Source organism: Typha latifolia, chromosome 9, assembly GCF_019914945.1.
Source record: "Typha latifolia isolate L0001 chromosome 9, TyphaL0001v2, whole genome shotgun sequence".
NCBI classification, from domain to species: Eukaryota; Viridiplantae; Streptophyta; class Magnoliopsida; order Poales; family Typhaceae; genus Typha; species Typha latifolia.
In genome coordinates this window covers 10,352,155-10,374,004 of record NC_133094.1, presented here as the reverse complement: position 1 = coordinate 10,374,004, position 21,850 = coordinate 10,352,155, and the positions used below count along the sequence as shown (strand labels likewise).

The window sequence follows — 21,850 nt, the reverse complement described above, 5'->3', positions numbered from 1 at the left end:
AATAACAACTTGGAAGCTTCTTGTTCCATGTTAATTAGAAGACCCAGATCATGGACTCCCAATCCAAACTTGGGTCTCATTAATTATTCAAAAACCAAAAAAAGAGACCAATAAAAGTCCAATCCATAGCCTTTGATTCTTTAAAAAAATGTAATGAATGGATATATACAAGTAAAGTTTTGGCTCCTATAAACCCTTAATCCTATCTACCTACTGCTCTTCCAAAGATCAATGAGCTATTTTGGCAGGCAGAGTAATGAACTTATACCAACCTAAGTATCATTCTGGTCTTCTCTCATAGTTCATCTACATGAATCATTCCACTCTCTCATCTCTGTTACAAACCTTTTTTTCTAATCACCTCATTCTAAGAATCTTTGTAGATCCACCACCATCACTGTTACATCATCCCTGCTTCCCCTACTGCGGCAAATGTCTATGAGTTCTTTGCATGATTTCATGGACTTGTCATGTTTCAGAACTACATCAACTGCCTCCTGGTTGCTGACCTTATCCCACAATCCATCAGAGGCCATGATCAAGAACTCGCAATCTCGAGTCAGATGGATTTTCTTCGTTTCGGGCTCTGATATGACCCATTCTTTCATGTTCATGTCTCCGATCGCCCTAGATACGGCGAGCGAGTCTTGGACCCTCCAGACTCCATTGCAGTAGTTCACATATCCTCCCTGTCATGGATTCAGACAGCAAAAAATATATGAGATTACTAATCTAACAAATTTCTAGTCTTCAACTAGTTGGAAAATATTAGCGAAGAATCTTAAGTCTTACCAAGTTCTCGATCCGAATCCGTTCGTCTTCCCTTCCAGCATTATGATCAGAAGTTAGAGCAGCTGCTATTCCATTCATACTCATGATCACTCTGCAGTCACCAACATTAGCAGCATGCAATTCCCCATCCTTTATAAGCACTGTGGCAGCACAAGCTCCACTTTTTACACCCTGTTGATGAACAAAAATGCATTCTTTGTTAGTCATTGAGCAAATGGTTGTACCTAAATTTCTCTAATTGCTTAATGAATACCCAAATCTATGAGACCAAAAGGTGAGTTCTTTTGCTGAAACTGGCCTTTGGGTTGGTGGAAAAGTTTATAAAAAACAATCTATATCTTGTCTTTATTATCATTCACATTACCTTATAAACATTTATTATTTGACTCCTATATTTTTATTTCGTGTCTCGAAAACACTTTGAATTAGCTCTAAAAAAACTCTAATTCCCTTTTTAATTTTTTCACCTTTACCTTAAAAAACCTTACTTAAGAGTATTAACTCCATTTGCTAATTGAATCAAGAGTTCTTGATAGATTTTCCCAAAACCAAGAACCTTACAATTTGTTTATTCAATTTGCTAATTGATCAAGTCAACTCTCAGACAAAGACAACCTAAATGAGGCCACCAAACAATTAATTACAACAACAACAACAACAACAAAAGGCATCTATTTAAGGCTAATAAGTTAAAACATTCTTCACATTATAAGGTTAGGTATTGTGCAGTTGGCTCCCTACCTGACTTAGGAATTCTCTATCTGTGTTCAAATAGCCAGCTTTAATTGCCAGTTTTACTTGGTCTTCTCCCTTCTCTATCTCAGAAAGTGCTGCAATGATATTCTCCCCCAGCTTCTCAGAGACCAGGTCCACTGCTGCTCTTCCCCCATGACCATCAAACACACCAAAGAAAGCCTGGATATATATATATATATATAACATTCAAACATGCATGTTAGGAGAGAAGCTTCATATTATAATTCATTTGATTATAATTATACATAATCATAACAGATAAAGAAGCTTGAATAGAAGTTTTTTGGAGCAATTGTATGCTAATGTGGCATTCCTAATAAATCTTCTTCCTCAAAATCATGAGGTCTAGAATACAAATCCTATCAATTCAACATAGAATTAGTTGTATTAGAAAGAAACTTTGCTGTATGATTGTAGCATATGGAATCAAAATTTCGAGATACAAGAAATGAAAATAATTATAACTTCAAGAGGAGATGGACTACCAAATAATAATTAATACCCAAGTAAGTAAATTAATTACCTCATTGGAATTCCCGTTAATGTTGATCATCACACCATATCCATCTTCCATCACAAGTCTTTGACCCTTCTTACTAGCCATAAAATATCCACTCCCCTCCACCTCCATCTCTCTCTCCACTCCTTCCTTCTCCTGGACCACCACCTCCCTGAACTCCGACGCCGCAAAAGACTCCGGTACGACCAACCTCGCCGGCCTCTTCCTCATCTTACGCGCCGGCGTCCCTTCGCCCGCCCCTCGACCGGGCTGCGCCGTCTCCTCCACATGCTCCTCCTTGTCCGCAAACGTTGCCATTTTCTTTCTCGCGGACTCCCTGGCCCACAATGCCTGCATGTCATCGTGCTCAACTCGCATGATCACCGCCGCTGCCGCCGCCTCCTTCAACCTCCTCTTCCGGGAGAGGGACGGAAGAGGAGGAGAGCTTGGAGAGTTGGTGTACAAGGCCATCAAGATCCTCTTGCTGAGCTCTTGGAACAAATCCACAAGGAAATCTAGAAACGACCATAGGAACACAACTTGGGACACCACCATTTTCCTCTCTTGGCTTAATTTGCCTGCTATCTGAGGAGAAGAAAGATGAGAGCTTTTGCTATATATCTATATATATAGAGATAGATAGATAGATAGATAGATAGATAGATAGATAGATAATAGATAGATGTGCGTGAAGGTTGTGGAAAGGGATCGAGGAAGGAGTCTCTTGGGTGCGAAGCGTTGACCAGTCAAAGTACGTGACGAAATCTAACAGCAGAATTTGGATTTGTTGGAGTCCAAACACTGAAGAGGTTGGAAGCTTTCAATGCTACGAAGTCGGCAACGGAATTGAGAGGCAAAGATAGAGATAGACAAAGAGAGAGAAAGAGAGAGAGAGGGACAGGAGAATCGGTCACGCCCAAAGAAGTGGTTTATGTCGGTGATCTTTTGCGATTAATTCGGGTCGTATTAAAGAAAAGGGAAGTTTTCAAATAACCCCTTATATTTTAAGGATTTTATAACTCAACCCCTCTATTTGTCTGTAATTTTTAATAATGATCAATGCTATCATTAACTTTTAAAAATATCCTTGCCTAATGTATCATCTCAAAGGTATTTTACATATATATATATATATATATATATATATATATATGCCAAAAAAAAAATCTCTTAATATTTCCAATTACTTAGCTTAAATTGATCGAAACATATTACATACTCGATTTTAGAATTAGTTGCCGACTTAATATATATATATATATATATATATATATATATAGTTTGACGTAGTCATCAATTATCGAAAGAAGTAAAATAATATATTAATGAGAAATATAACAATATTATAAGATTATTCTATATAAGTAATTGAATATATAGAATATTTGAAACTATGGGTGCAAACAAGCAAAAATTAATTATAAGCATACTTATCATAAACCACAAATCTCGTTGATAGTATGAGCTACACAATTTTATTGAATATTAATTATTTATTTTTTCCAATCAGTAATTATTAGGTAATATTTAACTCAGAGTACTCTTAAGAAAATAAAAGCATGATTATATGGTGAGGTGTTAATGACAGTAAAAGAAAAACATAGGGTGTTTTTTGTGAATTTTTTTTAAATATTAAGAAAATTACATACTAAAGAGACTTCATTAAAAAAAAAACCCCATAAGATGAGAACGGTGATATGAATGCAATCGAAGTGGTGAAAAATAAATTCAAAAAGGAGCGAAGAAAATGGACGTGAAAGCTACCATTCAGTAATCATGCATGCATATAATTATTGCGTACAAATTCAATTCAAACCCTGTGGAAAAATTAAACCAAGAAGATTAGGTCAAAACTACGGCTCAATCATTCATACTGCAGGCCATAATATTTATTTATTTATTTATTACACTGCCCATTCATCTTCTAGAATACGGTAGGATTCCCATTATCCTTGTATTATAGGAAAGTTTACGAATTACACCCTTGCTTTAGCGTTTATTATTTCTTTACACCGCCCTCTGCATGTAATTGAAATACCAAGGGCAAGAGTGTAATTCAAAGAAAGGTTGATAAACTAAAAGGTATTTTATAATTCACACTCTATATTTTAACTATTTTGTAATTTGGCCTTTTTTTTTCTCTATAATATCGTTTAACATTCTGACGTTATTTTGACTAATTGATATTAACCAAATTACTAAAATATCCTCCTCAGCATTATTTTTTCTCTCTGTGCCAAAAAGTCATGGGTAATTTAGCTATTTAAAAATTATTTTATATATTATAACATAGTATTACTTTACTAGTACCGTTTAAATTAATGGAGAGTGTTAAATAAGAATTATAAGAAAAAAGTATGAGTCTCTTTCATCCACTCTTTTTTTGTTTCCACATCCATTTCCGCTAAAATATCTAGAGAGTAGAGAATATCTCGTTCCTCTAGGGCTATCGGTTCATTAGGAAAGCACTTCCTTCTCTTCTTTCAGTTCTTGGGCGGTTTTTTTTATTTTTTTATTTTATAGGGCAACTCTTTGAAACTACTTGTAGATAAACCTTCCAGGCACTTTGTCGATAGAGCTCCTACACCTACACCTACACCTACACAACCGACTCCTACTCCTAATAAGAGAAGAAGAACTACTCTAGCTACAACGAGAGCGAGTGGATCTGGTAGCTTATCATGTGACGGTTACGAAAGTGACTTCGCTTCGCTAGTTTAGACTCAACTCCTCGCTTTATGTTAGTGAACCTACAGGTCGGCCGATAGAATAACTAAATAACAACTTAGCTTCTTCTTCTGGTCTATTATTTATTATTATCTCTCGTTTTATTTCATATTAACTTTTATGAAATAATTTAATAATAATCTGTAATTATTATTTCCAAAAGGAATAGTGAGTATTATTGTGTCAATTAGGTCACGTGTACAATTTAATATTATGGAGGTCTGGAGGACCTCAAGCGATTCACCTTACGTCTCTCTTACGCGGTGTTTGGGTCATTAGGCTATACGGTGTAAATCGGCGAGGAATTTGGGGGTTCCAGATGCTAGACGTCACGGTCACGGTCACGGTCACGGTCACTGTCACGAGTTCATTACCGTTAAGGGAAAGGATACTGGACGATGACGTGGCGCCGAGACGTCCAATGCGTGCGTTCTTATGCGAGCTTGCCTTCGGAGGGAAGGAAAGGTGTCCGTCCATTGACTTGGGGTCGCGTCGGTTACGGGTCAACGCCCCCTTTGCCAGTGCCGAATCAATCTCGTCTTTGTGGTGGATCCTCTGTTGACTCCTTCCATCTTGTGCAATATTTTCATTTTTCTTTTCTTAATTGAGTTTCGAACTTAGGATCACATTTCTAAAAGGAGATTTTAATTTTCTTTTATGAATTTTTCTTAACCCCATATTGTGCAATATATATATATATATATATATATATATATAATTAAGATTCAAACTTAGGATCTCATTCTAAAATGATTTTAATCCTTTTCATGAATTTTTCTCAAGTCCATATTTCTCTTTAAGAATGCACTTACTGGTATAGAATGGAATAACCAGTTAATTAAAGAAATTAATATTTAGTGGTTTAGTGGGACACCATTAAATTCTCGCTAATTTTTATAATAAATTTTTTTTATTAACATTTAATATAAAAAGAGAAAAAAGAAAAGAAAAATGAAACCTATTTCAGGTTCTTCCAGGATACTGCATCTAACAACACAGATCATTTCATTCACTCAGTAGTCACTAGCAAAATTTGAAATCTACCCATAAATGGCCCTTCATTTATAGTCCTAATAAGATCTACATTATAAGTTCCTCCCACCTATCAAAATCACTTGGTGCTATGAAGAACCCATTAATGAAAGCAATTTCCAACTCACAATGCCTGCATATCTTTTCTACTATACAGACCTAGTTGCCTCAATGTTTTCCTTCTTTTCATTGAAATACAACTTAGAAAAAAAGAAACTTCCCCCAAGGACCACTTAAAAACAGCCAATTCTGTGCTAAAATTGTACAAATTAGCAAAACCATACTGCAGGGTTAATATTGTGCAAAAGGAAACCAAAGAAAATTTCATTTAGTATATGTTATGAAAAATAAGAAAATATAATTCCACTATTCCTCAAAGAAACCATTGCATATAAACCTTTTCTTTACAAGAGAGCCTATAACAAGTCAAACGAAGCAACTCAAAAAAGGATAAATTAGTTTGATACTCCTCTACTCAGTGAGTTCCTTTAAGTTGAACCATGGGCCTGCTGTTTTGTGAGAACTCATAAGAAGAAACGATAAAAAGGGAGAAATATGAAAGCATCAGTAATTTTACTCCTCATAGGGCATTGCTTCCATTTCACTGTTCTCCGGATCCCCCAGAGCTAAAGTATCTGCAACAGGGAAATAGACTAATAAGAAAATGCCCACCATTGTACAAAATAACAGCACAAGGAAGGCAAGGAACACAATGGCCTCATAAGCTAAACCACCCGGGGTGGGAAGCACGGAGAATCCAAGAAGGAGAGCCCTCCATGGAGGGAAGAGGAAAAGAGAGAACAAAAGCACATAAATTCTTCGTCGCAATCCCTTGTTAATCACCAATGACAACATCCGGGTTCCAACATATGCGACGTAGCTGATCAGGACGACATAGAAAGCCCCGAGAAATATAGTGCTCAGTAGGGGATAAACGCATGTAACAATGCCATCAGCTAGAGATGAGGTCCTTGTGAAGAATTCTGCAATCTTTGTGTTTTCATTCTTACCGTTGTTGATCTTAGGTCCAATAAAAACAGTGGCAAGTTGGCATATGAAAACAGGTAAGCAAAATAAGATAATGTGGAAGATGGTCCTTCTGTTCCACCGACGGCTTAGAGTATCAGACTCCCTTTTCTGCAGTGCCGCATGAAGAAGGAATGCAAGCATAAGAAACATGCTGGGTTCTGCAAATCCTAAATTTGATAGAATGTAGAACTTGCAAACATTCTTCTGCCATTGTAGGCTAGAAAAAATCCTTCCTCTCCCATTCAAGTAGCTTAGCCTAATGATCTCTCCAAAACCGCACCAAATTGAAACTAGAATTAGGATTACACGAGTAACCCAAGGTCCATTAAAGTAGGTAAGCTGGAGAAAACCTCTTCTTCGAATCCATAGCTGGAAGTACAAAATGCGGTAGATGCATATCAGACCCAATAGAGCATTTATGGCGGCAAGAGAAATGGTTATCACACCGATGACATCGGTGATAATGTTGGTCAAGTGCATCACCCAAAGTACAGATTCCAACCATGCTCTCTGTCAGGATCAGTACTCCAACGATCCTTAGGTAGCCATACGGACATTGCAGAACATTAAATCTGGGTCAAAAAAATATGAAGAAAGCATATGCAGCATATTATCAATGTCCCAACTGTATTCTTTGGATTCTCTGTAAACCAAATTCTCTAAGCCTCACTTTAACAGCTCATCAATATACAGGCAAGCAGTATGTCTGCTAGCCCTCTCCAACCATATGCCTACAGAAGTGAAACAGAAAAATTAGCTATTATGTAACTGCAAAGAACAGAAATGACTTCCATTGTTACACAAAGGTTAAAAGCATGCACATCAAGGAAAGTTCAAAACATAAGAATTTGATTGTCAAGATCAACATACAAGGAAATCATGTATTAACTTAGTGTCAGTTGCCAATGTGTTAAGAGAACTTGTTCTTCAAACCAGACTATGTAACATAGTTTTCTAAACATACATTGACATGGAAGTTAGACCTTTCTAGGAGAAAACGATAAATTATCGGTTCTAGCCCCGGCCAACCCTAGAGAAGCACCATTGACCCACTTCACTTTTAACTCATATGAAAGAGATTAACATTTCATTATAGACTAGAACACAGCTGCAATTAGCATAGTGCAACTATAATTTGTACGTATCTCATTTCCAAACCAGCATGATGGGTTAAAGAACTTCATATTAATAGATCTTGATAGAACCATAGGACCAATGTACCGACACATTTTCTAGTAAACAGCTAGATTCCAGAGCTAGCACTCAGCACGTATTCAATTTGAGAATTGTTCCTCAGGAAAAACAAAAGAATGCAATACAAACTGTAAGCGTATATAAATAATCCATAATGACACAAGGTCATATACCATCATTACGTTTTCTTTTTAGAACAATAAAATGTGCATACAAATTTATTATGGCAAAAAAAAAAAAAAAAAAAAAAAGACAGGCAGAGAAATTTTATACCTTTCTAATGCACGAGCATGAAGCGAATAAATGATCTCATTCAAAGTTCGTAACTTTAATACCGTATGACAACGAAACCAAAAATAGACAAAACTATCTCATCCGCTTACTACCTTGCAATACTAACCCTCTCTAACAACTCCTAATAAAAGATTAGCAAACCTAAATGATCTCTAATTCATTCGAATCCACTCGTAGTAACTCCAAACGCGATCTCCGAAGTTCTTAACACGAATTCCCCACACAATTAGCTTAAGAAGACCCAGAGAAACTAATCAAGTTTCGATTTTAGCATCATAACAAAACTAACAAATCAAACACGAATCAAAGACTAAAAAAAACAATGCAAGAGATGGGGGAAAAAAAAAAAGGAAAATAGACAAGCACCTCGATCGTGGTCAGGCCTGAGGCAAGCATTCGATCGAACACTCGAACAAAAGATTCCACCCAAATAAAGCCTAAAACCGATCACCAATCCCGACGATCTGGAGCTCAAAAGGGAGGGAGCTCTCGCAGCGTAGGGTCGAAAGAATCGAAGCGAAGAAGAAGAAGAAGAAGAAGACGACGACTCCGAGGAGATTGCGAAGCCTTCGATTCGATGGGGATCGAGATGATTAACGAGAGAAATTAGTTGGAAATGTGGAGAGGTTGGAGACAACCCATCACCAGCTGTCCATCCTTAAGTACGGAGTTCGTGCCGCATAGACGTGAATACCACGATGGATAAACCGGTACTTATCCGGTCTCGAATTCGGATTAGATATCGGATACGAATCCTCCGTGGGATAAACTACAACTTTAATCGGTGCTCTTATCTGATTATCGGGTCGAGTTCGGATCTCTGTCATAGATCCGATCCGAATGCAAAATATAAACAAAATTATGGTATAAACAAGAAGGCCTCTAAGGCTCTAATCTCCATAATTTGGTTATTTTCGGTTCGACCCCTGCTTATTAGATATATTTCAATCAACCCCAGGAAATCCCAGGTGTTAAACAGTTAGGAATGTTCTGTGAGGTTAAATTAAACGCTAAAGAAATATTTAATGATTAAGATTACATTGGACCATGAGTGGTTGGTCTCTACGAGAAAAAATAGTTTATTTTTTTGGCATATATACCCTTCAAATATCTCTCATTTTTTTAAATAGCCCTCAAATTTGATATTTGAAATTCTTATTTTATGCAAATACCCCCTTAGAATTAACTATATAAAAAAATACTTTTAGTTTTCATATATTTATCTTTTTTTCTCAACTAAATTATTGAGAATAAACTTAAAAAGTAATTAAAAGGTTATCATAGCAAATAACAGATATTTTGAGAGGTATACATCCAAATATTAACTTTAGAAGGAAATAAGAGATTTTTTTTAATATACAATCAAAACAAACGAAAAAAAGAAAAAGAAATCAGGGTTTCTAAAAGAAATAACGGAAATGGAGGGGTTCAAAAATAAATTTCCCCAAATCTATTCACTTATTTCGATAAACAGTTTGAGGGAGCCACGTTAACGAAAAAGTCCAAGTCCACTTTCGAGCAATTACTTGATCAATGATGAAATACTTAATAAATCATAGATATTTTTCTAACAATTTATTCTCTTCTTTTTTGAAGAAGAAAAAAGAAAATAATACTCAATATGATGGTAGACTTGCCACTACTAAATCGTGCACGGTGATAGATCCATTCAATAATTTTCTAATTATATGCAAGATTTCTAGAACGCAAGCTCTGATATCATGTTTAGATCAACATAAGATAAGAACACACACACATTAATTTTCTCTAAAAGAACAAGGAATCAAGATATAGTTAAGCAATTATATTGTTCTGGTGAAATATATTAAGCTAAGCAGATGCATAGGTTTACTTCTAGATAGAATAGCTCAATCAACATCCATGTCTGGATAAGGGAATCTGAATATGGATAAAGATCAGGATGCAAGGTGGATAAAAAAGCATCTGGCTAATATACAGAGTGATAGGAGATGTAAGCTAACATCTCTCTTTCATCCCAGTTTCCAGTTCCCATACCTATTCAACTCTCTCTTCCAGTTATTGGGTGATGATCCCTCACAAAATCCTTGCCTCGTTTTTGTTTCAAAGGAACATACCTACTGTTACCGTGGCAACATTCTTACTTTCTGGTGATCAGAAAGATAACATCTCTGTCTGGCTAAATCAAGTTACTTCTGCAATACAATGCAGTTATCCTCGCGTGTAGAAATTGTATGTCTAACCTATGCATGAAATAGTCGATGACTTCTGCTCTGAAATTGCAGGGAAATTATCGCCACCGTTGCTTCTCTTGCCTGTATGAATAACCAACAAACTCAACATGAAAATGAGGAACAAAAACAAAAGGCAAAGGAAGCGATTGTCTACAGAAAGAAGATAAATTTGTACATCCGAGTTTGTGTACCTAGGCTTCCTTCTGTCAACTGCAAGTTCTCCATTCAAAGTCTTCCGCCCATCAAGCAATGTGTTAGTGGCCCGTGATGAGACTACCTGTAGTATCAGCAAGTGTTGAACACCTAATCAGGACTTTAAATATAACATTTCCACAATGAGTATCTTCAATTGTCTCTGAATTAATATCACCATAATGAGCTATCTCCAATCATTAATCCATAGCAATCAAGGGAATAGATTATTAGAACTTAGAAGTCAGAAGATATGCAACCAAACCTTTGGACTTTCCGCTCTGCTATTTACAGTCTGTCTAAGGGCAACTGTCCTTGAAGTAACACCACGAACCGCCGATGTCAATCTTGACTCAACTTTACCCTGCAGATGAAGTCCACGAAATTTCACAATAGAGTTCTTACAAAAGAATTACATATGCAACGGAAAATATACTCCAAGAACTCAAGATACATTAGGGAGGATAGCATCAACAGCCATAAATTCAAAATCTAAACAGTCAGCTTAGACAGAAGATAGGAAAGAAGGAAAAACAGAAATACAGAACACAAATTGTTTTTGTTGTTGTCAGTCACTTGTAGAATTTCTAGAATCTACTTCCGAGGACTTGAATATATGAGAGAAGATAGGACTAGAACCACAAATACAGAACACAAATTGTAATGCGGATCCATAACAGAATATGAAAGAGGGACTAATAACTCCCTTCTGTTTTTCCCCCAAGAGTCTGGGTTCCTGAATCTACATTCTTCTTCACTATAGCTTCAATGCAACTGGTACTTTCATCCCCAAATGAGTAAAAATTTGTGATATATAAAGCTCTAAACAATGAGCTCTGACTTTTCAATTAGATTCACCTTCATAACATGGCTATACAAGAGGATGATATACGTCAGTTGCTTGTATTCAGCGAAAGACATAGTTTGACAAGGAAATGTTGGTGAAAGAAACGGAAGTTTCATAACCGCAGCCTACCAAGAGTTCCATAGGAAATTCAACAACTCAACATACAATTGAAATAAAAGTAGAGCTAATGAGAAGATTTGATGTAGTAACTGCAAATTCTGTAGCCACGTATAGAAAGGACATGTACTGTACAAGAAAGATAGTGCATATCTGAGGCGTGAAAGATAAATTATGTGTTGCTTATCTTGCATGGTAGAAATATTCAATACATAATTTAGCTTTTATTAAAAAAAAAATTTAGCATGCAAAATGAAATCATGAAACTTCTCCTTGTCCAAAAATTAAAGCTACTTAATAAATTGCTGAAAGTTCAAAATTTAAGGACTATAAAGTAATAACATCTATTGCAAATTAAGTTTTACCTCCTTGGGCTTCTTCCATTTTGCTGCCATTGTAGGTACCATATTAACTTCGCCATGTAAATCAGCCGTGTCACATGAAGGAAGGTTACAAGACCTACTAATCCAGCAAAGAGCCAATTACATATAGAATACTCTTTTAAAATAGAGATATGCATACATTCCCATTTAGCAATTAAGTGAAGAAATTCCACATGATTAACCATTATTGTCTCATTTAGAATAAAAGAGAACAAAAAGGATGCTCAAGTGTGTTAGGTTTTGTAATTGGCAAATTCGTCACCAAATAAAGTTGTTCATGATGTACTTTTCCTAATTAATCAAGTATGAGCTACGGCACAATGTTCCAACAAAAGGCAATTGCAAAAAGAAGCTAAATCTATCAAAGTGTTGAAGGGATGAATAGTACCAATGAACAGTGTTGATGAATAGATGTTCAACGATGAAATAGTGTGTTTGAACGGATAAGCAATACTATGTTCATCAGATGAGTTTGTTCGAACACCTAAACAGTTTTGGAAAATTTTTAGGCTGTATTTGAAAAAAAATTGAAGAGGATTTTAGGGTTTTCTAATACGTTTGAAAGAGGTTTTTATCATCTATATTAAATGTAGGAGGCTATTTCATTTGGCGGGCTTTTTGAGATCTCTTCCATATCAAAACCTAAGGAGCTTTTAAAGAGAAAAGGAAAGAGATTATTATTTTCCAAGATCTATTTCATCACTAGAGCTATAATGTGAAGATCTTGGGGGTTCTACATCTATCCATCTACATTAGTGTCTCGAGGGGGTACTAAGACATGAAAATTTCAACTCCAAGGGTTCTAGCTGAATTGATGAACTATTGCATAGGAAATAGTTTATAATTATGTCTATTGAGCAAAAAAATCTTCAATTATTAGCCATGGGTGTCAAATGATAGACGAGTTGTAAGTATATTTTGTACGTATGATTATAGTTCAATAGTTTTGATCCGTAGTATTTAGCCTTGATTAATAAGGGGTTTTCCCACATAAAAATCTTACAAGTTTTGTTGTGATTATCTTAATCTTTCTATTCTGGTTTATTATTTGTCTTCTGCTATAATTTGTGTAGATTTAACTTGGAAAAATCATGTACTAGATTCTATAAATCCCTTAATCAATTTTTTCAAAGTGCACGAAGTTGCTCCAAAACATATTATCGAGAGGGCAACATGTGGACAACCATACCTCCATCAGTGGAGAGGCTATTTTCATAAGTCAAATTTGCACAATCAAGAGTGCATGAAAAAAAAATAACCATAAAATCAAATTGTGCCCTCGGGAAATTTTAAAACCCTAGGAAACTTAATTATCTAATGCTATCATAATATAACAATGCAAAAGAGTAAAGTATAGAAAGGAATCACAAGACACAAATATTTTATATAGAAAGTTCTCTTGTAAAACCAAGGTAAAAAACCACATGTCCTATCTTAGGATCGAATCAAACACTATATCAAATATAGTAGTTGCAAGAACTTACAAACAATCCGTTAATACCTACAACTACGTCTACAATGATCTTACTCGATTCCCCCTTGATGTACTGCTTCCCTGGTTCTCAACCTCTATAACCCATGTGGTTGTATTGCTCGTCTCAATAACCTTCGAGATATGACTAATAGAGATAAGAAGTTTGCAGAATCATGTCTTTTTTACTTTTTAGCATGTTTGCTGTGAAGCATCTCAAAGCCACGCTAATGATCTCCAGAAGTTCCAAAGATGTCATGGAAGAGATGTCTTTTTATTTAAGTCAAAAGCCCCTTAAGTACCTCTATGACAAAAAGTTGAAAATGCTCTCAAAAGTGTTCAAAATGGCCTCAGGAAAAGATCACCACCGTCCAAGCATTTGAACACCCCTAAGTGCCCTCAAATGCTCACTAGAAAGAAATTATCTGTCAAAAGCATCCATAGTTGCCTAGTTGGTTCAAACCATATGCCTACACTCTTGTGTTGTCAAAATCATTCTTAGATTGGTCAAACCATATGCCTACAATTTGTGTTTAATCAAAATTATTCTTAGATGGTTAGAATCATATGCCTACACATTCACAGAACACCAACAACAAGTATTAGAATTCGAACCATAGCTATTGGGTTTGAACCTTGTCCTGGAATCCAATCTCCCACTCGGTGTTTCTTCATAAAGATCTTATGCTATTGCTCATACATAAGAACTAGACATGTTTATATAAGTGATTATATTTTGAACACACATTGCCAATTACAATAATCCTTACATCCTCTTCTATACCAATGAAGTACCTACAAATTAATGTCCTATACTCTTACAAAATTAATAGAGAAAATGTAGTTATCATAGTGCAAAACTGGAAATAACATTTTGACACAATATATTTGGTTCATAAACTTTTCAGGATGTTTTGATATGCTAAATACTATGTATCTTTAGTTCTTATGCACTGTGCACACCATCATTATTTCCAGTGTCTGTTTCGTATGAACTACATGAAGCATTAAGATTTCTTCCTATTTTCAAATGTTATATATTATGTTCAGGATGAGGATCACTATTTTGGACAAGTAATCATTCAATTATAACTGTAGCATTAAGACTCAATGTCATGTTCGCTGAAAGAAGAATCAAGAGATTCCAATGAGATTTTAGTTCATCATACATAACCAATGTCTGTCATTCATTTCAAGTGGTGTCATCTTTAGAGCAATAGAATAAAATAAATATAGCTTGTGTTCCAATACAATTAGCATACCTTGCCTTCAGAGGTCGTCCACTGGGGCAAGTATTCATTGTTGTCTGAGGTAGAGGTAAATTTTGAACTCCTCCATGATCTCTATAGTTTATAAATATTACGGGTGTCAATCACTGTCAAACAAGTTGTTTTTGGCAGTACCTTAATCATCAGAAAACAAACAAAATTAACCTTCTATCTTTTAACCCTTTGTTTGCCAAACCATCAAATATGGCTGTTTTCCTTGTAGTGTCCTGTCAATTCAAAAGATGGATGATTAAGCAAGTTTACACACATAAAAGATTGACATGCATAAATGGTCTAGCTGGACAAAGGCACAAGACTGGCAGCAACAGTAATGATATTGCAAAGAGAGAAAAAGGACAAATGAAAGGTTATTAAGCTTACATAGTTCTATGGATGCCAAAAAGTATACCGTTAAAACTAGAAGTCAAAACTTAAACAAGAGAAGAGGATCTTAATTAGCACCTCTCATTCTCTAGACACTCCAGATTCTAGGTCATAATCTACCTATGCATGTAACCTTCAAGAAATGGAAAGCGAAAGCTGTGAACAAATTGACAGTTTTAGAAGATTGAACTTGACACTCTAACTTATATTCAATTGGAACTACAGACTCCCATCCAATGACTAAAACGTATCAATTCACAAGCAAGAGAAAATGGAAGACCAGAATGTCCTTAATATTGAGTTGTGATATGAGTGGTGAAAAACCTTTCTGGATATCCATTGGAATAGTGGTATTAGTGGAAAGCTTACCTGTGCAATCCTGGCATTCTTCCCATCCATCAGGGGTGAAGCTTCACAATTCAATTTCGCCGCACCATCACTACAATTAGAAGCAAGTGCAGCTCGTCTGTTGGTGGCAAAGGAAAATGGGCGAGGTACGGTAACATTACATCGTGCTTCCCTAGAAGGTTTATGCAAAGTGACCAAGGAAAATTGAAAGTTGCTTGCAACTCTATTAGCAATTGCCTTGCTTGAGCCAGTATTATTGTCTTCCTTGCTTGCCTTTGGAAATTGTTTGTGGTCTTGAGAAGACTTCTTCTGTAACTTGCATGTTGAATCTGAACCATAAGCATCCTGATAAGAGAACATAGAAGAACCAACAAATAATCAATCACTAAAGCACTAAGCACAAATCAGTTTGTAAAGATGCAAAGGAATTGTATCAATATAAGTTTGACTCTTTATGCAAAAATAACAGAGCTTATAAAAGCAAATTGAATAATTCCCTTTGAAAAGCTTGGTTCCAATTAGGTTTTGTTCTTGAAGGGTATATTCATGTAGAGAGATAGAAATCATCAACGAAGTTGTTGAAGACATATTCAAAGACAACACATGGATTGAACTACTAACTAAATAGACTTCATGAAAGTTATCTTGTTAAATGTTACATGAAGCTTTAATTGTCGTGATGTAATAATAAGACAGAAAGAAAAAGTATTGCATGATGCATATTTTGCATACCTTTAATCTTGGAGATGCTCTATTACTAAATGATGCAGTCCTCCTTATTTCAGGGTTGTCATCTTCTGTACACTCAGAATATTCTAGTCTAGAACTTGTTGCAGATAATGCACTTTCAGGTGAAGCAAAATTAGAATCATTCTTATGAGCTGAAATGTCACATTCTAACAAGAGCCCCTTTTTATCTAGGGAAAGGAGGTTGTTCTGATCTTTGCAATTTGTATATGAATGCGATTTGGAATCAGTATCCAACTGTTGCATCTGAGTATAATGAGGGTTCTTTTCATCTTCAAAATTTTCCAAGCTTTTTGTAGATGATAACAGAGGATCAAAATTCAAATGATTCACCGTAATAGATTCACAGTAGTTATTTTCCTCCTCCAGGATAACTTTGGAGGTGGCTTCTCCGAGATCAGTGGCTTCTCCGAGATCAGTGGCTTTTTCTGTTCCATCATCAAAACTTTCAACTTGTCCAGCCAGTTCATCTTCATTACTCTGGTCAGAGATGCTGCCATCACCAGCATAATCCAATGTGAGTTCAGATTGTGGGTTCACTTTCAAAAGCTTCAGAGCTCTAATCCTTCGGTAATATTCTTCAAAATATGCCTTCTTTTGGGCAACTAAACCAGGACGTTTGAGTTTATCCAGCTCCTCTTGACATCTATTAAATGTAAATATTGACCTTTTCTCCCATGACAGTGACTCAACTGCATATCTTCCAAAAGATATAGAACCATGAACACCCATTTGTGGAACTTCCTGAAAATCAGATAGAAGATACCACAAAGAACGGTGATAATTTAAATAAAAAGAATAAAAAAAGACAGAAAAAAAAAACAAATCTTATCAAAATTTGATATAAAGCAGTTACATCCAATTTACCCCCCAAAAAATCAAAAAGAGAATAACAAAAGAGAATGATATTTTAGCATTACAAATGGTGTGGAGAATCATAAGTGCAGGTTTAGATTTATGGGTATAATCTGAGTTTAGAATATGAGAGATATCTGTAATTATGATGTTGAGTTAAGGTACAGAAATTTGTTGAAACTTCCGTCTGTATCCTCAATGCAGTATCCAATTTCAAGTGCAGGTAGCTATTGCTTAAATGTAAATACTAAATCGTACAGAATCTATATCAAGGCCCATGTAGACTTTATCAACTACTTTTAAAATATTCACATTCACGTAGTACCACAGTAGAAACTACATTTGGTATATTGACTACTGTATACTCTCAGAGTTCATTCATGCGAGATACTAGTGCACAAACTTGAGGCCGCCATGTTATTGGACTGTAACTTATGAAGCACGAACACTTCAAATAGCATGCCGTGTCTGTGTCCAACACTCGTCAGACACATGTCAGACACTTCTACAATGTATTTGATATTTAAGAAATTATAGAAAAAATTATGACACTCCTTGGATACTTTTAAACACTCTTAAGAAATTTTTTGGACATAAAATTTATTATCTGCTATAAAATTTGATAATATAAATTATCTATTTAAGGAATTTCCTGTGTATGCTATATATGCAACAATCGAAAATTAGTGCATACAAGAAAAGTAATATTAATAATAATTATTGTAAAATCACAGATTCGCCTATGCCATCCACTATAATTAAGTAATGGCTAATATTCTATTGTCAAGTATTAACATTATCATTTTTGACTTTGTGGTATTGTGTGCATTTTGTTTTTCTCTCATAAATAATTTATGCATGTTTGCGTATTTATACTATAAATTTGGAAAATTATTTCTTTAAACGTATTGATAATATATATAACATATTTATTTATTTATTTTGATGTGTCCTAAACATATCGTGCCCTATTTTTTAAAGATTTATCATATCCTCGTATCCGTATCATGTCGTGTCCATATCCCATATCCGTGTCCGTGCTTCTTAAACTGTAACTAACGGTTCTAGTGTCCTTCGCATGCGAATGACTTTGTTTAAGAAAATAAAAGACAAAAGGAAGATGAGAAACTTTTTTTAATGAATCAAGGGATTCAGAACTCAGAAGTTTGGTTTGTTCTTCAAGGCATTAAATAATATGCTCATGGCTCTTGCCTGGAAACAAGTTCCCCTTCAACTATTTTCTCAACACCACTAAATAAGGAAATTTTAGCCATAGCAGAGGGACCTATGAGTTATTATTTTATTTACTCTTTATATTCAAATATCCACTTACCTTAGTCATACTATAGGTATGCTACATTAGCAACCTCCACAGTGCTGCAACTACATACTGCTAAAGCAAATGTAGTCCAAGAGATTTTCTATTACAAGTACATCGCACTTGTCATGAGCTTTCAACAATCATTTGTCACATACACAAATCTATCGTATGAAAACGTATATAGAAACTTTGATCCATATGCAGAACACACCATCCATTTTCTTAACCAGAAGACCCTGGATTGTACTGTTGTACATATGTTAATCCCTCCATTAACACAGATTGAGTATCCATTAATATACATAACAAGCTGGTGACAAATGAAGGGACCAGGTCCAAGTGGGAAAAATTCGCAACATCATAAGTTTTTATGCTACAATCAGAAAATCATGCTTTGACGTTCATTATGTTTGACTACATCCACTGCGTCCTCTAGGCACCTTCAAAAAGCAAAGAATATGGTGACATACATGCTTCCTCCTGTTCTTTTTGGTTACTAATTCTGGAAGCATTTCATTGTATGTCTCTAAGTTACTTTTGGTCAACTACAAGTTAATGGCCTCTAGAGTCTAGACCCTTCTCCTTGGCATGTATAACCATTATAGACAATCAGATACCAAAGCTATGGGAAGTAGAAAGAAGTGCTATGTGAGTCTTTAAATATACAATTGTAATGAAAGAAGAATGAATTACCTGTGACTGGTCCTGACCAGTCAATTCTCCATGCGACCATCCAGAATAAGGTTGATCAACCTCAGCTGCCATATCACATCGACTGATCTGGAAAAAATATATATATATTAGCAGACACAGGTCTCACAATAAGAGCAATACGTGGGTCTTTATTCTCCCTAGTCCTGAAGTAAATTGCAGCTAATGCTTGAGTATAAGTAAGTTAAAGAGAGCTAATTTTCAGATAATCCAGTATGTTCTTAGGAAGAAATATCACAGCTCTGTATAAGGTAGAAAGCCACATTAATAAAACTAGAAACTTGTTTACATTTATGGACTTCAGGCAATATAAGACAATTGATAAAATGAATTAAAGGATTTTATGAAGAACTGAAAGAGAAATCAAATGTCTGAATTCAATACAGGTACCAAATTGGATCCAAAAAATTTAGGGTGGGAAAGGAAAAAAAAAAGAGGCATTACACATTGTGAGGTTGAAACTCCACTTGGCCATGTTCCTCAGTGAAATTACGCGGACAGTAGCTAGAAGATAAACAAAACAGGAAATAAATGTGCGGGGTATTATAGGCATAGGAATTTGCAGTCACAGAACATTTGTTCTTTGCATTGCCAGTTCAACAGTTGTCAAAACCATTTAAATTCAGAAATAACAAGCTGACATAATCCATAAAAGGTCGCCTAACTTCAAAGAGAGTATCTGAAAAGCATAAACCTAGTATTTCGAATCCCCTGGAGTCCTGGACACATTTTTCTATACTATGCTTAATATTGTTTCTGTTGGCAGACAAGGGAGTGCATGTATTTCTATATTTAACCTACAAGATTAAGCCTTTATATTGTGTGTCCAAAATTATATACCTTAAATATATTACTCTATTTGGGCCCACACCTTGGAGATGATCCCATGAGTTTTTTGACTTTTTCATGCTTACATCAACAAATAACTCTGGTTTCTAATTTCACAAAAGAAAAAGACAAATAACTGCAGTTTCTATGCCAACTCTGATGCTGCATGATGACTTTGATACTCATTTGCTTGCTACTTCACGTCTGATGAACCGACTAAGGCAGTTTTGCCAACTTGAACAAAAAAGTAACAAATGAGGTTTGTGAACTCAAACCCCAGTTCAACTGAAAAGCATAGGTCTTCATACTATGAGCTCAATATTATATTATCAATCATTTCTAACTTAGTTTTCTGTTCCATGTGGGACTAACACTGGGATGTGGCTCAATAGACTATCCAAATATGACTTCCTTCATTAAAAATGATAATGAAATGCATGAGTTCCGAGGACAAGCCAAAATATCACATACATTCCAAAACCTACTGTAGCCAGAGTCGGGTAGTATTTAATAGAAATAAATATTTATGGTGTGGCAGCTTAAATCATATGGTTTTAAAAGCTAAAGAGGTACCAAGAATGAGCCAGCATATCAGAATCAAATTCTTCAATGACTGTAGTAGTGTAATCGGATTTTTACAATCTATTAGATGCCCTTAAAACCTCTGTTTAAGCAGGTAATTCAAGGAACAGGATCAAGAAAACTTTTTAACCCATCTGGATAATTGGCAGTTAAGGTGCTAGTGTTACTCTTCCATTGAAACTACCATTTTGGACATCCAGATCAAATGAACATGATTACTCTCAAACTCTAGAAGAACGGATAAGTAATGGTACATTCATGAAGAGACAGGATGAATAAGATTAGCATCACAAGCGACAAATAAATTATATGGCCTTAGTTGCTCATAAAAGCAACAAAGAAGCTATTGACTGGAGCCGCTATCCATGTCAAGAATTTCATGTAGTGTAATATTCCAATCAAAACTTGATTAAACGAGTGAGTGAGGCCAAAATAAAACATTTGCAGATGTCCTTTCCACTTCAAATATAACATTAAGATTAAGCCAGGAGTGAGGCCAAACTATAAAATTTGTTTGTCGCTTTCTTGATCCACTTCCAATCTAAGACCAAACTCTAAGAAAGAACCATAACAAAGGTCGCCATCAGAATAGGAGATGCGAATCAAAACCAAAACAGCACAGTGCTGAAATTTGAGGGAATAAAAAGGTAAATTTTGATTCTTCCGCGACGTACCGATACAACAAAACCCACATTGCAAAATCCAAGTTTTTCGTAGTTAAGACTCACTTCTCCGCAACCACAAAACAAAATTGAAGCAAAAGGCAGGCAAAGGAAAACAATAAGCAGAGATTCGAACTTTCCATACCTATGCTTCCAGTCGAGGAGAAACGAGAGCTATCCTTCAAGAACCAAGGCCAAGAAAGGGTTTTGGCATCTGGCTCCCACGATTTAACTGCACATTTCTAGCATTTATTACATATATTTCTTTGAAATCTAACGCCCAATGTAATGGGGAGTTAAATGTAAATGTGAGCCGAGATAGCTAGGTCGAATGATTTCTAATCGCAGAGAGAGAGAGAGAGAGAGAGAGAGAGAGAGAGAGAGAGAGAGAGAGAGAGGAAGGGGGAGGTTATTAAATTGGAGGATTGGTGCGATGGTAGAAGAGATGGGTTTTGGTGTTGGATATCGTCCTCATCGTCAGATTTCTAGGGTTTCCGAATTCCAATTTGGTCGCTTTGCTTGTGGGAGCGGGCATTTGAAGGTTCTTCATTCTTGGCTTGATGACCGTTGCTTCGGTTCTGTTTCAGTGAACAGACCC

At 35.6% G+C, this 21,850-nt stretch overlaps 3 protein-coding genes across 4 annotated transcripts; all 3 read right to left on the bottom strand.

Annotated features, from left to right (window-relative positions):
• Positions 1-107: 107 nt before the first annotated feature.
• LOC140794728 (probable protein phosphatase 2C 74) lies at positions 108-2,655 on the bottom strand. The gene is made up of 4 exons (XM_073146871.1): positions 2,072-2,655; positions 1,534-1,707; positions 793-963; positions 108-689 (listed from the first exon to the last, which is right to left on the bottom strand). Exons 1-4 carry the CDS (start codon positions 2,600-2,602, stop codon positions 363-365), a joined length of 1,203 nt encoding a protein of 400 aa, XP_073002972.1. The 5' UTR covers positions 2,603-2,655; the 3' UTR covers positions 108-362.
• A 3,448-nt stretch (positions 2,656-6,103) lies between these two features.
• LOC140795761 (uncharacterized) lies at positions 6,104-9,011 on the bottom strand. Its single transcript, XM_073148521.1, has 2 exons — positions 8,690-9,011; positions 6,104-7,566 (listed from the first exon to the last, which is right to left on the bottom strand). The coding sequence occupies exon 2, from the start codon at positions 7,313-7,315 to the stop codon at positions 6,380-6,382; it is 936 nt and encodes a 311-aa protein (XP_073004622.1). The 5' UTR covers positions 7,316-7,566; positions 8,690-9,011; the 3' UTR covers positions 6,104-6,379.
• Positions 9,012-10,148: 1,137 nt separating this feature from the next.
• Positions 10,149-21,800, bottom strand: LOC140794607 (uncharacterized). Of its 2 annotated transcripts, none has more exons than XM_073146706.1 (10): positions 21,398-21,800; positions 19,163-19,249; positions 16,279-17,037; positions 15,568-15,891; positions 14,980-15,041; positions 14,809-14,889; positions 12,058-12,151; positions 10,994-11,092; positions 10,728-10,813; positions 10,149-10,617 (listed from the first exon to the last, which is right to left on the bottom strand). In XM_073146706.1, the coding sequence occupies exons 2-10, from the start codon at positions 19,232-19,234 to the stop codon at positions 10,593-10,595; spliced, it is 1,602 nt and encodes a 533-aa protein (XP_073002807.1). In that variant the 5' UTR covers positions 19,235-19,249; positions 21,398-21,800; the 3' UTR covers positions 10,149-10,592. The 2 variants fall into 2 exon arrangements, with proteins under 2 accessions (XP_073002807.1, XP_073002806.1); XM_073146705.1 differs by having other exon boundaries at positions 10,171-10,617; positions 12,058-12,154; positions 21,398-21,785.
• Between the last annotated feature and the right edge of the window lie 50 nt (positions 21,801-21,850).

Coding starts and splice junctions, on each gene's coding strand:
- LOC140794728 (XM_073146871.1), bottom strand. CDS start 2,602: ATGGTGGTGTCCCAAGTTGTGTTCCTATGGTCGTTTCTAGATTTCCTT. Junction 1,708..2,071: donor TTAACGGGAATTCCAATGAG/GTAATTAATTTA, acceptor ATATATATCCAG/GCTTTCTTTGGTGTGTTTGA. Junction 690..792: donor GGATTCGGATCGAGAACTTG/GTAAGACTTAAG, acceptor AATCCATGACAG/GGAGGATATGTGAACTACTG.
- LOC140795761 (XM_073148521.1), bottom strand. CDS start 7,315: ATGCACTTGACCAACATTATCACCGATGTCATCGGTGTGATAACCATT.
- LOC140794607 (XM_073146705.1), bottom strand. CDS start 19,234: ATGGCAGCTGAGGTTGATCAACCTTATTCTGGATGGTCGCATGGAGAA. Junction 11,093..12,057: donor AATGGAAGAAGCCCAAGGAG/GTAAAACTTAAT, acceptor CTTCATCTGCAG/GGTAAAGTTGAGTCAAGATT. Junction 10,814..10,993: donor GCAGAGCGGAAAGTCCAAAG/GTTTGGTTGCAT, acceptor CTGATACTACAG/GTAGTCTCATCACGGGCCAC.